We start from the raw sequence: 16,683 nt of genomic DNA, 5'->3' as shown, positions 1-16,683 counted from the left end.
CTCACCTGTGCCTTTTCTGATGTTTAGTTTTCTGTCTTAAAATACGGTTGTTGTTCCTTCAAGGACCTCATCTTCTGAATCATCCTAAGCGATCAGCTTCTACCTGAATATCCTTAGACTATCTGAATGGCCATGGTGCCATCAATAGATCTGTCTTAACCAAGCTTCCTCCTCTCTAAAGAGAAAGGGAAAAGAGAAATCCCCGCATCTCCAAATGTGCTGTGAAGCTGAATTTGCTAATTTAAAGGACCCTGTGACCCATCATGAGATGTCCAGAGCAACAACATGGAATTAATCCTGCCCTTCGAACCCCACAGGTTCTTCCTGTTTTCCTCCTCCATGATATATATTTTCATTCACTTTGTACATCATCAGCAACATTTGACCTTTAGGGCCAAGCACTGAGTCAACCCAAGGATAGTAGCCCCCGTAGCTGCATGCCCTGGAGGGTGGTTATCTCATTTTGGGTCGTCTCAGCCACAGTGGGACGCATTCTACGCCCTGCCTAAGAGCAGTACCGACTCACAGCTCATCCTAAGCAGAGTCTCATTTCACTCTTGGTTAAAGACACAGAAACTTTGCAAACCTGGGGGCTTCACTTTCAGCCAACATTGTGGAAAGGCCGTGAAAGGCAGATTCACCATCCCAGGAAGATGGGTCCTTGTCAAGACAGTGTGGGAAGCAGTCCAGCAGTACAATCATCGGCAGAGAACTAGCCTTGCTGAAGCTGCTGGAAATAAACAAATCCTCCCTGAAGTAATAATCATTCTGAAACCTGCAGGAACTCAGTCACACAGCTGTGCCGAGTCACGAACTCCTGGCTCGAAGCAAGACTGCTGCGGCTGTGCTCCCGGCAGGAGGGACCTCGCAGAGCTCAGCCGCCTTATCCAGCTGAGCTCCCGGGTTTCCCATCGGGAAGGAGTTAAGATCCTGATGAGACCTGTAGGAACAGGACATGCCACATGTGATGGGACTCAGTCTGAGATGCAGGCATCAAAATGTAGATATCGCACGTGGCAGTTGCCTGAGCTCCCACTGCAGCCAACGGGGCTTGATTCGGTTGCCAAAACCTGGATGGCCTAAACTCACCTCCAAGTGCTCCACCAAAAGGTATGGTTTTGCACCATACCTGCCAAGCCCATGTAGATGTCCCAGAGCATCTCAAGCGGTACCAGACACCCATGTTTAGGTGACTGAAACACCCCCAAGTATGACGTGAAGTTGAATCCCACCCTTCATGTCTTCTGTTGCTCTTTCCCATACAAAACTTGCCACGCTTCAAACAGAAAGGACGTGAGAGCCCTTGTAGGATGGTTTGGGGATCCCAGATCCAGAACAGGAGGGTCTGACACCTTGAGCTGCCCAGGGCAAGATTTGGTTGTGTTCACATTGCTCTGAACCGGTGTCGAGTGTAGGTGTGGACCTCTGTGTGTCAGCCCAGCTCTGTGCTGGGATGTGATGCAGGACTGGGGTGAATGTCCCTTGTGGCTGAGAAGCAAGAACTCCTTTCAGCCATCCTTGCTATCGTTGGGGGAGATTAGGAGTCCTGCCATCTGTCTGGCTCCACTTAACATTTTTCATTTGCTGCTGTCATTGAGAGAAGAGAGAATTGAAGCTTTTCAGCCCTAGTGCTTTGCCTTTACGCTGCAGCTCCCAAGGGAACAGTAACCAGCCACGGCGGATGACAGGGAAGGCTCTACAACACTCACTCCAGCACACTAAAATCTGACTTGGGGTGAAATACCATCATTAGCTCTAATGGCAGGATAAGTATTAAGACGGGTTGTAGGCAGCTGATAGATTGGCCTGGAGGTTGCCCGGAGCCCCTGTCACCACTGCATGCTGAGCATCACTGGTTTGAAAGATGCAGGGGGGTTTAAAGGGGCAGCGGGGTCTGGAGAGGAGGTCCTGCAGGAGAGCAGGCATTTTGGGTGCAACCACACTGACAAACAGGTCAGCTCTCCTCTTCTCTGCTGACTCTCAGCCCCCAGGAACCCGCTTGCACACATGGTAGTTGTTAATTCCTGCGCTCCCTTCTGCAACACTGTCTGTTGTCAGTACAGCTGGGTTCACACCATGTTTGGCTCTTTCTTTTAGCAGGCCTTGCGTTGTAAAAATCCCACACGTACCCTAAGCCACGTTCCAGGCGTGCAAAGTACCCTCTTGGACTTGTGCTGTATGAGCCCAACTCTGATGGGCTGCAGCCTGGCCTGCACATTATTTCCATCACTTTGAAGTTAAAACAACATCATCATCCTCAACAGCAACAACAACAACAACAATATTATTATTATTATTATTGTGGTTATTATTATCATTGTGGTTGTTATCATCATTATTCACAACTTAGGGCCACATAGGTACCACAGAGGGGCCAGAGGAGGTCTGGGGCCAAGTGCTAGGGAGTGTAAATGTGGCTGATCAATTCTAGCAGGACTTGTGCTGAGCACCGTGGACACAAGCCCTAGCAACACCTCTCTGTACCCACCACAAACCAAAGATCACTCCCTAGGTGAGACACCCTTAGCTGTGTGGTGGCCTTCGGTCACTGAGACATGGATGGCAAAAATGAGCCATTCCTTTCCCTTCCCTTAAGTTTTTTGTTGCCCCATTCAAGATGCTTCAGGGCTGTTTCTCAGATGTTCAGCTGCAGGATTGCAAGAGCCAAAAGGGCTTCTCAGTCTGTCTTCTGCCTGACACTCATGGTGAAGGAAAGGGTATCAGAAGAGCATTGTCTGTTCAGAAGGAGCCCACCATGTTCACACTGTGTGCTTCCAATCTTGAGGTTTGCTGGCTCTGCATTTAAACCAGCAGCTCTTCCATGAACATTATGCCACAGTATCTCATAGACTAGTCTCTGCAGAAAGGGAGTCCCCCTGAAACTACTGCTAGCACTCAGAAAAATGTTAGACTCTCCCAAATTCTGCTTGTAAAGACTTATAATCACTGCAACAGAGCAAATATCCACAGAGGTGGTTTTCTTCTGTTACTTTTTAAAAACGCAAATGGTTTCCAGCCACAGTGTAGGGAACTGCTGGTGCTGCGATGGAGAAACACCAGCCGGTGAGCGTTATGTTAGTAAACTTTCCCCTTGCGTGCAGAATTAGGGTTTCAGAGTCACTGCGGAAGGCCCCACTTCTGCTTATGATCCTACATGACAGATACATACTTTTTAACACATTTAGCCTTGCCTTTTCAAACATTAAAAAAGGCAGCCTATCAACCCGGGTGACGTATTAGACTTTTAACAGCCCAGCAGGCTTGTAACAACTTACTCCGGAAATATGATCCAGACAAAGGGAAAAAAAAACCATTTCTAAGCTGTATTGAAATTTACACTGACATAGTCTGGAAGTTGCTGCTCTGTAGCAACATCTAGTGATGGGTTTGTGCTCAAAAAACCAACCCTATGGTTCAGATTATAAACTCCTTATAAGGAGACAATAGCAGGTTGGAGTGGTAGATCATTGAGTAGCACCCTCGAGGTCAAAAGGCACATGAATCTATATGTGAATCTCTAGATACAGATTAGCCACAGTCACAAGTTTGTGGCTGAACAAGGCAATTCTCCTGAATCCCCCTTCTATCCCTCCTTCCGTACCTCCCAGCTGAACCACTGACCTTGGCACAAGGGTTATAGGGAATAACAGGGACACGGGGACCTTGGATAATGCTGAGAAGGGACAGATATCTCTTGACCTTATCTATCCCACTAACTGAAATTCTGGTTGTGCTGGCAAGGTGGTTCAGCTCCCTTTCAGTCCTGTGTTTCTACAGACTGGTGAGACTGCAGTCACTTGTTTCATCCAGATGAGAGGATGGGGTAGACAGGGCTCAGATGGGAGTTCTGGAGCTGTGGCAAGACCATCGTGACCTAAGGAGCGTCTGATTGCTCTGGCTGGAGATGTGTTATTGATTGCCATATTGCTTCCTTGGGGCTGTTGGCCATGACACAGGCAGGTCTTACTCAGCAAAGCCTCGACAGGCCCAGTTAAGTTCTGATGAACCTTTATCCTCTCCACTTGCCTTGGAGAGAGGGAAGTTTGTAGTTTTGCAGCCTGGTGGGACTTGCCCTGAGAAGGCTCCAGCAAGGGCTGGGAGAGATGTCTGCAGCTGTAGGCAGCCAAGGAAAGAGGAGGTAGCTGGTCCCTGAGTAGGGTGCTGCTTGTCCTCACGGTTCCTTCTTCTGCTCATTCTCCAGATGCCTATTCCTTGTCCGTGAGAGACAGCGACTCTGCTCATGGGGACATCATCAAACACTACAGGATCCGCTCCTTAGACGGCGGGGGGTATTACATCTCCCCCAGGATGACTTTCTCCAGCCTGCCAGAGCTAATCCATCATTACGGCCGTAAGTTGTTTGCTTTCCCTAATGGGTTTGTCTCCTAGCAGAAGGTGGGCATATGGACAGAGGGAGGACAAGCTTACTAGCCACCACCAGAACTCCATCCACTCTCATGAGCCAGATGTGCTCCTACAAACAGAACTTGGGCATCCATGTCTTGTTTTTCATCCTGGGGCATTGCGAGGGTGAGCTCTGCCCACAGCCCTATAACCAGGGAGTGTCTCCCATCAGGAAAGGAAAGAGGTGAATGCTGAAGGGATATGCCGGAGGGATGCTTGGGAAGCAGGCTTTGGACTAGCTGGGCAGGAGAATTTTCTCCTGTATGGCTCCCTTTGAGCTTTTTTCTTTCATTGAGTGCATTCTCGGTGCCTTGATCTCTGTGGCTGAAACATTTGTGTGGTTGTGGAGGTTTCCCATGGGTTTACCTTTTCCCGGCATGCGTAGATGGAGGAGGAGGTTAGCTCTGCCATCCCATTGAACTGTCCTGTGCTTCATCCTCATACAGAGAAAGGAGATGGCCTGTGCCAGCGACTCACAGCTCCCTGCATATCCCTGGTTCCCCAGAGACCCTGGGCACAGGACGAATGGGAGATCCCACGGGAGTCTCTGAAGCTCGTGAAGAAACTTGGCAGTGGGCAGTTTGGGGAAGTGTGGATGGGTAAGTATAATTCCCACCATTCCAGGAAAGAAATACATAGACAGAGGAGACAGAAAGCCCTCTTCCCCTAAGACAAGACCAGTCTGGGCAGGGGGATCCTAAAGTAGGAATACATATTTATGGGTACACACACAGCAGTAGATGCCATATTCCTGGGAAGGAGCAGACAAGTTGTGTTTGCACAGATCAGTGGTTGAGCGTGGGTTTCACAGTCTAGATACACGCCATGGGTGTCGAAGTAACTATATACTCACCTTCTGAGACATGCTCTCATTCTTCCTGGGAATCCTGGGCATGGTTGTAGGATGCTAAGTTACACACAGCAGGGTGCCTGGGTGACAGTATCCCACTTTTTCTGCTTCCCTGCTCCACTTTATAACCCAGATCTGAATCCCTCATGCCTTCCTGCCCACTGCTAATCGGTGGGAGAGGAAGTGGGGTGAGCTCAGCTTCCTTCGCTGTCCTCTTTGTGGTTGGTTGTTGCCTTGGCAATTGAGATTGTGGACAGGACCAGACTGAGTCGACATCCTGACTGCAGAGTCCTGGCTTTTTTGTTGGCATTTGGATTATTTGAGAACCCAGCTGGTGGGAGGCCCCAGGGGTTTCATCTAGAAACAGACTTGCAGGGCTTGGAGGACTCTGTGAGGATGGGCTCATTGCATGGGTGTCCGCCATCTAGAGCAGGGATGGTCCCTAACGAAGACACATGGATTGACAGTTGTGCCATGTCTCTCCCTTCTCCTCTCATACCTGCTAGTTGCTCAGAGCCCACTGGCTCTGAGATATACCACGCATTTCTTTCTGAGAGATTGAAAGCTGTTGCTGTGGTTTTCTGCTCTCTGATCCACAGGCTCTTCTGCTCCTTATTGCATGACCTCACAGAGCCCATAGAAGCCAAAATTCCTCAATGTATCATAATCTCTCCACAGGCTACTACAAGAACAACATCAAGGTGGCTGTGAAGACCATGAAGGAGGGCAGCATGGATCCTGATGCCTTCTTGGCAGAAGCAAACTTGATGAAGAGGCTCCAGCATAACAAACTGGTCCGGCTATATGCAGTAGTCACAAAGCAGCCAATCTATATTGTGACAGAGTACATGGCCAACGGTAAAGAACCTCATGGAGCTTTTTTGTTTGGTTTCTGCAAAATCAGGTCAAGGAGCTGGCTGGTTCTCCTATGCATAATGGGGGTGGAGAGGAGAGCATTGTACCAAATCTGAAAGCAGAAGGACTTAAGTGATGCAGAAGTTTGTTTCTAGTACTGGAAGGGACTTTATGGGTGATGAAATCCTGCCTCTTGTGGCCTCATATTTCAAAAGCTACTTCACAAGATGGGGATGTTCCATTTGAAAAGTATTTAAAATTCTCATCTCCACTGTTCTTGCTGGAAGCTTGTTTCAGATTTTTACTCCCCTCATGGTGAAATTGTCCTTTCTTTTGCCCCTCTTGTCTATAAGGCTTTGAGTGATGAATGCCCAGCAGTTTGCAAAAGGTCTGGGCAAAATAGAAAGCAGAAATGGGCTGTGTTTGGGAACTTACCTAATGGAAGATGCTCCAGCAGACACCCATTGGGGTTCCTCAGATTTTCTCTAGGCTGCAGGAAAATTTGTTGCATATGTACCAAGGAGCACCAGGGAAAGCAAATGTATAGACTTATTCAGAAGAGTTACAGCAGCCTCTCCTCTTTTGCAGGGTGTTTGCTGGATTACTTGAAGACAGAAGAAGGCAGCCAACTGAATCTCCCCAAACTCATTGATATGTCAGCTCAGGTTAGTGAATAACCTCTGGGAAACAGACTCAAGACCATGATTTGTTATTGCCTCAGTGACATTCTTGCGAGTCTGAAGTCTGTCAGAGAGTCGCTTTCATGGAGAAAAACAGCACCTCCTGGTGTGCTCTCTCAGGGTTTCTCTCTCCGCCCTCTCGTGTTGATGTGCATGTCAGCTCAGCAGTGCTCTGCTGTCCTTAGGACGGCCTCTGGGGAACTTAGTGCAGTGCTGGAGAACTGGAGTTTGGTTTTTGGGTTTGGGGTTTGTTTTGTTTTGTTTTGTTTTGTTTTGTTTTCTGGCCTGCTGAGCAGGAAATAAGTTTGTTTCTCTTTTTTTCAAAAGGAAGAAAAAGCTCAACAAAGAGACTTGCAATGTAGAGACAGGCTGGCTTTCAGCAGTTCTTCCCTTCTGATGATTAGGCATAAAGGATGTTCTAACCCTCAAATCTGTGAATATTGCCTCTTATGAGAACAAACTTTTATCTTTGTAGGGTTGTTTCCCTCTAAGCATCCCCAGTCTGTAACTGTTAATAGTTGCAGCTGCACCATGAGATTTTAGTCCAGAAGTGCATCTAAACTCAAACAGGTCAAAGTTAGGGAAACCGCAACCAGAGTGGCAGCATCTTGGCAACAATTTGTACCTGAAGGATGACATTGGCAAAGTCACTCCAGCTCAGTCCTAACCAGCTGTTGACAGAGTTTGGCTTGCCCGGAGCAGAATTAGGCCAATTTTAGAAATATTGGGAAAAAAACCCATGAAGCATCAATGTCATGTCTGAATACAACTGTTTTGATATGCAGGTCTGGGATTTACCTGTAAGATCACTCGGCCTTTCTGGGTCAAAGTGAGCCTGAGCAAACAACGTGTAAAGGCTGGCCACTTGGTTCCAGCTACCATACAGAGTTATTTTATAATGTATTAAAAACTGGAGAATCTTAATATTTTTTATATGATAACAAAAGATTTTCCTTCCTGCTTTAACCAGGATGAAAATATTTAAATACTTTAAAGCAGTGTCCCCCATCTGTCATTTCTATTTTCCTCTGCACCCCTGTGAAGGGTGCAGAGCAACATGTTTCAGTGCCTTCCCTCTTCACTACTGATAAATCTTCATATCTGCAGCTTTATCTTTGCTGTCTGTGGGAGGTTATGGGGCCAACTACAGCCTCCCTGTTTAAAAGTTCAGTATCTTTCTCTTAATTTCTTCTTCCTTCCTTCCCTCCTTCTCTCTTTACCTCCTCACTTCCCTCCCTCCCCTTTTGATTCTTTCATTCCTTCTCTTGAAAGTTATACCCTCTTGTTTGTTTTAAATTCCTGATGATAAGCAGAATGGTCCAAATTCATCTGAGCCCTTGGGTTTGGTGAGAGCGTTACCGCAGAAACTGGCTTGTTGCATTTCTATGCAAGAAGAAAGTGCCACAGCCGGAGCGGGGTGACCCAGAGCAAAGCTGTTGGCCAACATTATACACAGCTTTGAGGCAGGGACAAGCAGAAGCTATGAATACTCATGCATTTATTTAACACAACATTATAACTTGCATTGAGCACGTGGAATAACGAAGCATTCGCAGACAGGTGTGTGGAAGTATCTAGGGAGAAGCCAGTGGCCTTGTCTGTCCCAGGCATGAGGGTGATATAGTTCTGACAAGACACTGGCTGCAGGAACCCCTGGGAGAAATTCATCCCAGGGCCACCTCGTGCACCCAAATCTCCTCTCTGAGTTCAGGGTTGAAGCCTTGAATGTGATTGCGTGGCGTGGCCTGAGCTGGCCAGAAACCTGTCCACTACAATGGTCAAATAGTGCTCACAGTGGGCATCATCGCTAGGGTTGAGCAATTGCCCTTAGACCTCACCTCTCCGTGGACACCCGGACACACTCACCCACCCTGCACATCCCTCTCCCATCCCTCCACGCTCTTTGCAGCATCCTGCACCGCGCACAGCTTCCAGGACCAGGTTAGCTGCACACAGACCAACCCCCCCCCACCCCGACAATGTAATAACGCAGAGAATCCACCGACAGCACGTGGGGTTGGAAGGATTTTGCCCGTCCCTCAAGGCATGAGCGTCAGTCAGAAGGACAGCTTTCCTCGTTCCCCTTCCCACCCCGGCACCACCTCCCCAGGGCAGGGATTCAAACACTCACTGGGTAGCTCCGGGAGGAGGAGGAGGAGGAAAAGGGCTGTCTCTTGAGCTATTTTGCAATCTGTTCATCTGCGGTGTTAGGATGACATCACGACCCAACAGGCACCCAACCCTCTGGAGTGCAATTTGGGATCCAGTAGCATCCGTCGGAGTTAAAATTAGAAATCTCTGGGCTGATGCGCTTGATCCTGTGGTCAGTCTCGAGGGTACATGCTTGAAAGCACGCTGGGCTGGAACGGGCCCATCGCTGGGTACTATCTCATTAACATCAGGACAGGAAATTACATCAATTCTTCCATTTTCCACTGCAGCAAACAGCACTTGCGCTGAAGGGGTGTTGACACAGGTTAGAAATGCAGCACTGGAAAGTATGTGTTAGTATCCTGTTTAAAACCACATGTAAGTCGAGATGCTGATGCGAATCTGTATGGAGTGGAAAATTGCTCTGCCCTCACCCACAGGCGCATAAAAGCTTTAATAGGTACTAACCATTATTAGCAGGGGTTGCATGCATCCATTCACCCTCCTGATAAATGCCTAATCTGAGACTCGACTGATAGAGCAACTTCGCAATCTCTTTTTCCTGTATCTCCCAGCAATAAAAGATTGCGGCCGTCATTTATAGAGGCTTGTCACACACCAGGGCTGCTCCCTGCTCCAAGGAGCTAAACGTTGCAAGATGACCTTGGGAGCAAGACTCTCCCAAAGTAAAGTTTGGACATGGTTGAAGAAGGAAGCGCTTGCCCAGGATAAGGGATTTATCGAGGGCCATACTCCCTATCCCAGTCATATTTCTATGGATATCTGGGTCTTCCACTCTAATGCACCCTGTAAGTATCAGAGGGGAGAAGCGTATTGTGTCCTGGGTCCTAGTCTGCATCCAGCACAGGGAAAGAAAACATCAGTCTCAGGGTTTTTTGTGGAGGGATCTCCAGGGGTCTCCTCCCCATCCCAAAGCAGATCAGTGAGGGAGAACAGGGGAGGTCGCTGAAAAACATCTAGTTGTCCTCCTAGATCTGGACTTTGCTACCGTGACTGAGGGATGGATGAGTTCTTTGAGGGTTTTTTCTTTTTTTAATTCACATATTTAATCTGGAGTGTTTGTGATTAAAATCCCAAGTGGAGAGGATGGTCTTGTGGCAGAAACTGGGAATCCAGTGATGTGGTTTCAGGTTTGCTTCAACTTTCTGCATCTCGCTGCAGACGCAACTCATGACTGTAACTTCTGAGCAAAACAGAGAGTGACGCTTCTGTTCTGCTCGACTTGTCCACTTGAAGCTTTTGGTGGCCGTGTGTATGCTGGTAGAGCTGAACATATGCACAAATACATGGGCAATATCTATTTATGTATGTATGTATGTATCTATCTGTCTGTTGATCTGTCTGTCCATCTGTCCATGGAGCATGTATGCATGTCCATGCACATGGAGGCATGTGAGCAACCTATAAGCATGCTGTGCTTTTGTCAAGGTGGGTAAGATGCAGCCAAGCTAATTTGCTGTCATGGGGAGGTGACCGATGAAGACGGACTCTTCCTGCTCTCCTAGGTGGCAGAGGGAATGGCGTACATCGAGCGCATGAACTCCATCCACCGTGACTTGAGAGCTGCCAACATCCTCGTCTCGGAGACGCTCTGCTGCAAAATTGCTGATTTTGGCCTGGCCAGGATCATCGAGAACGAATACTTGGCACAAGAAGGTGGGTGTCGTTCCCAGCATTGCCTCACCAACACATTTGCCTTATCTCTAATCCTCCCGCCGTGCAGACGTGCCAAGATACGGGATGTCCGAGGGCTTGGGCTGGGACCAGGCGCAGGGCACCGCTGCCGGTGGCACGAGGCCAGAGTCCCCACCGCTGCCGTTGTCAGCACCCAGGCAGCAGGCAGAGCAAGCAAGAAAACCAAATATTGTGTCCTGGGAGAGGCAGCAGCTCTTGGGGACGACAGAGAGCAAGTGAGGTTTGCGGAGGGAAATGGGAAAAAAAAGTCTTTTGGCACTGTTTGGGAGAGTTCTGCTGAGTCTCAGGTTGTGTTGCTGGAGAAATTTGACCCCTGCTAATGAAACCTGCTGCCTGTGCCTACGTGTTCACACCGAGTCAGTGCAAAGGGAAGGAAATAGCAGTGTAACTCTGTCATTGCACTGCACAGGGAGAGCTGGAGCCGCGAATCTGGACCTAACGGCAGTTTCCAGATGTGCCAGGCAAACTGAGCCCAGACCAGATCAGGGTAATCTTTCCATAACAGAGGGACAACTTAAAAAACATGGGAGAGGATTTGCAGCTTGCCAGGTGTTTCTCACGGGAACAGAGTACCTTGAGCATCTAAACCAAAACAAACAAACAAGGCATACAAAAACCAATATTTCCCATGTTAGTGTTCAATCTCCTTATGATTCCATCTGCAAAGCCAAGCCCCTTGCTGGGACTGAGCATCTGAACTGGGGGTGGACGGGAGAGCGCGGCCATGAGAGGTGACAACTGGTTTGGCTGGTACAGACTTCTGTCTACAGCCATTTGATGTCAGAGTTAAGTCAAATTCCTCTGGCAGCAGCTTTTGCTCTGTGCTTTCTCCGTACTGACCTCTGACTCTGAGGTCAGTTATGGGATCATGTCATTCAGATTGCAGAGGGACTTTAAAGAGCATCAGGGAAACAAGCAGAAATGATTGAAATAAAACAAGTAAGTCCGGCGTAAGTGGCACTTACCAGAAAATTTTCAAATTTTGGAAATCTGTCCCCTTCTGGAGTTGGCATGAAGCTAAAATCCCCTATAAGAAATACTCCGTGGAAAGGAAGTTGAACAGATTTTTTTTTTTTTTTCCTGATAAGATAGGAAACTTTTCTTTCAGTTTGCTGTCCCAGAGTGCTTTATGATACAAAATATACCCATTCCAACATGCAAAACTATTTCAAAGCACTAAAAGCTTGCAAATGTAATTCGTGAAATGTCATGAAGGGGTACTGTGAGATTGCTGCAATTTTTTAAGGCAGTTTTTATCCTAAAGAGAAGTTTTGGTGAAAATCAGTATAATTCTGTTAACATACCCAAAGGAGATACATTTCTAGTGAAAACAGTTCCTATCAGCATTTTTCCAGCTAGCTTTAATCTGAAATAACAACTGCCCCTCTATCTACTTTGAACAATTTTCACTTCATAGATTGCATTTCCGAGCCTCGTCAGTCTACTTGTCAGAGTGTGATGTGCAAGAACAAAGGCACTTACTTCACACACTGCATTTGGGCTTTCAGTCCTGAAAGGATATATGCAAATAAAAATGTGGTTTCCTCCGCAGTCTTTAACATGTTTGGTTCCTACTTGTCAAGGGGTTTGGGGGTGGATTTTTTGGCCTTAGCTAAATTGAAATTGCAATCTTATGGTCATTGCTGTCTGCAGTGTGCAAAACAAGAACTTGGTGGAAAAAAATAAATGGGACTTCTTTTGCTTTTAGTATACATATGCAGCTTTAAGAACTGGAGAATTTAGATTCGCTGTATCATTTATGCACTTTTGCTAAAACCAGCCCCCGTCCAGTGCATGATTTTATACAGAATAAAATCCTGCTGTTGTCCTCTAACAAAGCTACTCGAGGCGTTGGCTTTGAATAGCACAGACACATAGTTTGGGCTACAGAAACCCACAGCAGGATGCTACCTGAAGAGCGATGGGTCTCTCACGAGAGCTGCTTGATGCCCAAGGGCTCGGCAGGGACTGCTCGCTCCCGGCATCCCGCCCTTGGCATGCACGGCACTGGTCACCATCCGTGCTACCAATCCTGGCTCCATTCCTGAGATCCCAGTGCTTAACACACAAGAGATGCAAAGGTGTTATAAGATTGCAGATTCCTCTAACTTCATTGGTAAAATAGTTTTTTCATATGCATATTAGCAGTTACCTAAGGCATTAAGTTTTTTCGTTATTCATTTTTTTTATATATATTTTTTCATTTCATTTTTCATTCATTCTCCATCTATCAGTATCTGTGGATGTCTATAAGCATATACGCATGAAAAAGTCTTTTAAGATGAAATAGCCTGGATTGCATTGGAAAAAGGACCAAGAAAGGCAAAGAGATTCCAGGTAGAAACAACCTTTTAATAAAAGCAGGAGATAGGCAGCAATTACCCTGCTCTGGCCTTACGTCCGTAACTCCACAGTTCATTCAGCAAGTCCCATCGCAGCCCCCTGATGCAGTCAACAGCCGCAGGACCCAGGGCTCCGTTTTGGGGAACTGCTTGCCCGTGTCTGTGGGAGCAGAGGGAGATGCTGTACCTCCACATGCTATTTTCCTTTGTTTTCTCCGGACAGGTGCCAAATTCCCGATTAAATGGACGGCACCGGAGGCCATTAACTTTGGAGTTTTCACCATCAAATCTGACGTGTGGTCTTTCGGGATCCTCCTGACAGAAATCATAACCTACGGCAGGATCCCTTATCCAGGTACAGCTCACTGCGAATACGGGATGACCGTGCATCGACTTCATCTAGTGCTGCTTTACTCTTGGAGGCATATATCCAAGTGCGCACACGTGTGCCCACACAACCCTGTATCTTCATGCTGGGTTTCCTCTCCTGGGCCCCCACGAGCCTCAGTTCTACCTGTGCCAGGCAAAACCTATAGAGGGAAGTCAGGGAGGGGACAGAGGGATGGACCTGGGAGCGCAACCCTGAAGAAGGGCTGGTTCCCAGATATGGCCCAGCATCACAGTCCCTTACGCCCCTCCAGCTCTGCCTGGGTGTGAGCTACTGGGAGCGCTGAGTTTCACCCCCCAGGGTGCTGAATAACTCCTGTTGGGCTGTGTTTCCCTCCAGGGATGACCAACCCCGAGGTGATTCGCAACCTGGAGCGGGGCTACCGCATGCCCTGTCCGGACATGTGCCCCGGCGAACTCTACAATATCATCCTGAAATGTTGGCGAAACAAGCCCGAGGAGCGCCCGACCTTCGAGTACCTGCAGTCAGTCCTTGAGGACTTTTACACCGCCACGGAGAAGCAGTACGAGCCGGAGCCTCAGCAGTAAGCCACTGTCCCACCAGCACCTGGGGATAGATCTGGAGGAAAGCCACCACCCGGCGATGGCCTTTCCCTTTATCCTGTGTGCCACCACGATCCATTTGGAGACGGGGAACGAGGAGGGACACGAGGGAGGTGGATCCTGCCAGCTCTGTGGTTATCGTGGAGACTAAAGCGGTGGCTGAGAGCTGGCACAGCTCCCTCCTCATCCGCCTGGGAGGTCTGTACCCACTTCGCAGACATTGCCTCTGCCATGAAGGACAAGCAAACTCCTTCGTGACCCACCTGGACACCTAAAAGTCCCTCAGCCCTGCAACTGCAGCGCTGGGAAGAAGGGGCCATGGCCGGGGTGGTGGTACGGGAGGGTGCACAATCTCTCCCCTCCTTCTGATGCCACTGCCAGCAATACTACAACCCCCTTCACGCCACGGGCAGGGGTGGCAACGTGTCCTATCTGCACCTCCTTGAGCCACACCAGGTCCCCAAGCTCTGGTGGTGCCACCCCTCTGCCCCGAGTCAATAATAAAGAACTGGATACGACCATTTCCCATTTCTTTATTCGGGCGTCAAGGGTGAGAAAGGGCCCCTGTGCTTCCCATGCCCATCCCTAACCCACGGAGGAGAAGGGAAGAGGCCGTGGAGGTCCCCGGGCAGGACGGGGTGATGCTGGGGTGGTACCCCGGGGAGGGAAGGGGGGATGCCCGGGGTGGACCCCACCGACGGCCGGGACAGGCGGTCCTGGAGCCTGGAAAGGTGTTCGTGGTGTGGCCACCAGATGTCCTCCCTTCCCCTCAAATCTGGTGGCTCCTGCCACCCAGCTGGTGGTGGGGGGAATTAAAAATATATATATTAAAATACCTCAAAAAAACCAAAAAAGAACAAAACAAAAAAAAACAACAAACAACAAAAAACCTCCCTGCTTTGCTGAGTTCTTTCACTGCACAAGCTCCTGAAGCAGCATCGGTGCATCATGCAAGCCACACGCAGCAGGTCCCGCTCCGTGCCCAGCACCAGGAGGGTTCAGATGCCCTTTCCCTGCTCTCTGCTGCATCTCTGACCCACAGCTCCCGTGGGAATGTCCACGTTAGGCTGCAGGGTGGTCTCCGATCAGCAGTTGTGCCGGATTGGGGACTGGAGGATGAAGAAAGAAGGCACAGATGGGGCACTCCAAAGGGGTTTTAGGACCACAGGAGTGAGCACCAGGCTGGGACCCTGGAGGACTCACCTTCAGGTTATGATACTGAGCAGCGTCTCTCTGAGGTGCTTGGTCTGCTGTTTTCTACCCCATGAACCGGATTTTGAGTCCTTCTGCAGAGGGTTCTTCTCATAGTGTAACAAGGATGCTACAAGAAAGAAACAGCAGAGGTGACCCGTGTGCCAGAAAAAATACCTGACCATCACCAGCACGTGCCACAGAGTTACCTGTGTGTGCTACTGCTGCAGGAGAGCCTAGAAGGAAAAAGGAGTGTGAAAATTCGTAACAAATCTGTAGGGACAACTGGGCTTTCAGCACTTACATTCAGTCCAAGGCCTTGATCTTCAGTGCCGTAATGTCCACGTCCATCACCTGTGATGAGACAAAATCCCCCACCACGTTGCCAGCATCACTTCCCAGGTGTTCCTGATGGGACGACATTGCTTGTCAACATGAACAGCACTTTGCCTGGCTTCAACTGCTGTTTATGCCTCCTTTGCAGATTGACAACTGGGAGAAAGAGCACACAGGGACTGGTTTAGCATTCACAGGAGGCCAAAGTCTCTGGAGGTGGCTGGTTTGCACAGCTTGGAAATGTCATTCCCTGCATCCTGAGGAGCAAAGGAGAATTTAATAGCAGTAAACAAGTGTCCCAGATACAGGAGGAATGGAACTGGATGAGATGATCCAACCTCAGAAATCTTAGATCTAGTGGAAACACCCTAGGGTGTCCAGGATGTTTGCACAGGGCTGGTGAACAGGCGTCTATGGGAGACCCGCACCCCTCTAGGACTGCAGCTGGAGCTGGATGGGAAACCTCAGGGTGTGGAAAAGGATTAGACACTTGTGTCCAGGAGGTGGGATTTCACCCCCACAGTGTCCAAACCCAAAGGTGAATCAGCCCCTGGTGCCTCAGAGCTCTTTTCTTATTCCACCCGTAACATACCTGATCTGCAACTGCTTTCTACAGCAGACCCATGGGCAGCTTCGCTCCTCGTGGAAGAAGATGAAATCTCCACCCAAGCATTTCTGTGAGCCATCAGAAGTCATCCTCCAGTTCAGCATGAACAGCTGGGGAGCAGGGCTTGTGGGCATGGTTACACAGACCTCTTCATCAAATCATTAGCAAACCTCATCCACCCACCTCCATCTTCACAACCTGGTTCCTGGGCCCCATGAACCCGGTGCTGGCAGGTCCTAGTGCTAATTTAAGATGAATCAGGCTTAGTCCACTTGTTTCTGGGTTCCAAGGGACAAGTTATATGTCCAATAATTATCCAAAGCCCATTTTAAGCAAGAAGTAATTTATTGAGTAATCATGCTGGAGTTGAAGAAACAGTCTTTCCCCCTACTTGAACTCCAGCCTGGTCTTTCACATATACCAGGAACTTCGTACAGGACTAGCAGATTTCTATTGAGATGACGTTCTGCAAATAAATAAAGGTGAAAGATATTTGACTCCTTGGCTGCAAATATTTTATTGAACTGAAAACTGTGGACCATTTCTGCTGGAACAAACCAGGAAGAAGAGTTACAGGGTGTCTGCTAAGCACTTGTGCAT

General features: G+C 48.6%; 1 protein-coding gene across 1 annotated transcript in view; it reads left to right on the top strand.

The window, feature by feature from the left end:
- Window positions 1–14,419, top strand: part of BLK (BLK proto-oncogene, Src family tyrosine kinase) — a 44,157-nt gene extending 29,738 nt beyond the window's left edge. Inside the window, exons 7-13 of the mRNA XM_049819223.1 lie at window positions 4,202–4,351; window positions 4,851–5,003; window positions 5,933–6,112; window positions 6,698–6,774; window positions 10,467–10,617; window positions 13,222–13,353; window positions 13,726–14,419. Of these exons, the coding sequence (XP_049675180.1) occupies window positions 4,202–4,351; window positions 4,851–5,003; window positions 5,933–6,112; window positions 6,698–6,774; window positions 10,467–10,617; window positions 13,222–13,353; window positions 13,726–13,934 (1,052 nt within the window). The 3' untranslated portion in view covers window positions 13,935–14,419. The remainder of the gene's footprint in view (window positions 1–4,201; window positions 4,352–4,850; window positions 5,004–5,932; window positions 6,113–6,697; window positions 6,775–10,466; window positions 10,618–13,221; window positions 13,354–13,725) is intronic.
- Window positions 14,420–16,683: the final 2,264 nt, after the last annotated feature.

This window comes from Accipiter gentilis, chromosome 16 (genome assembly GCF_929443795.1).
Source record: "Accipiter gentilis chromosome 16, bAccGen1.1, whole genome shotgun sequence".
Lineage (NCBI taxonomy): Eukaryota > Metazoa > Chordata > Aves > Accipitriformes > Accipitridae > Astur > Astur gentilis.
Note: the sequence above shows the minus strand (reverse complement) of the source record. Positions and strands in the feature narration are given on the sequence as shown.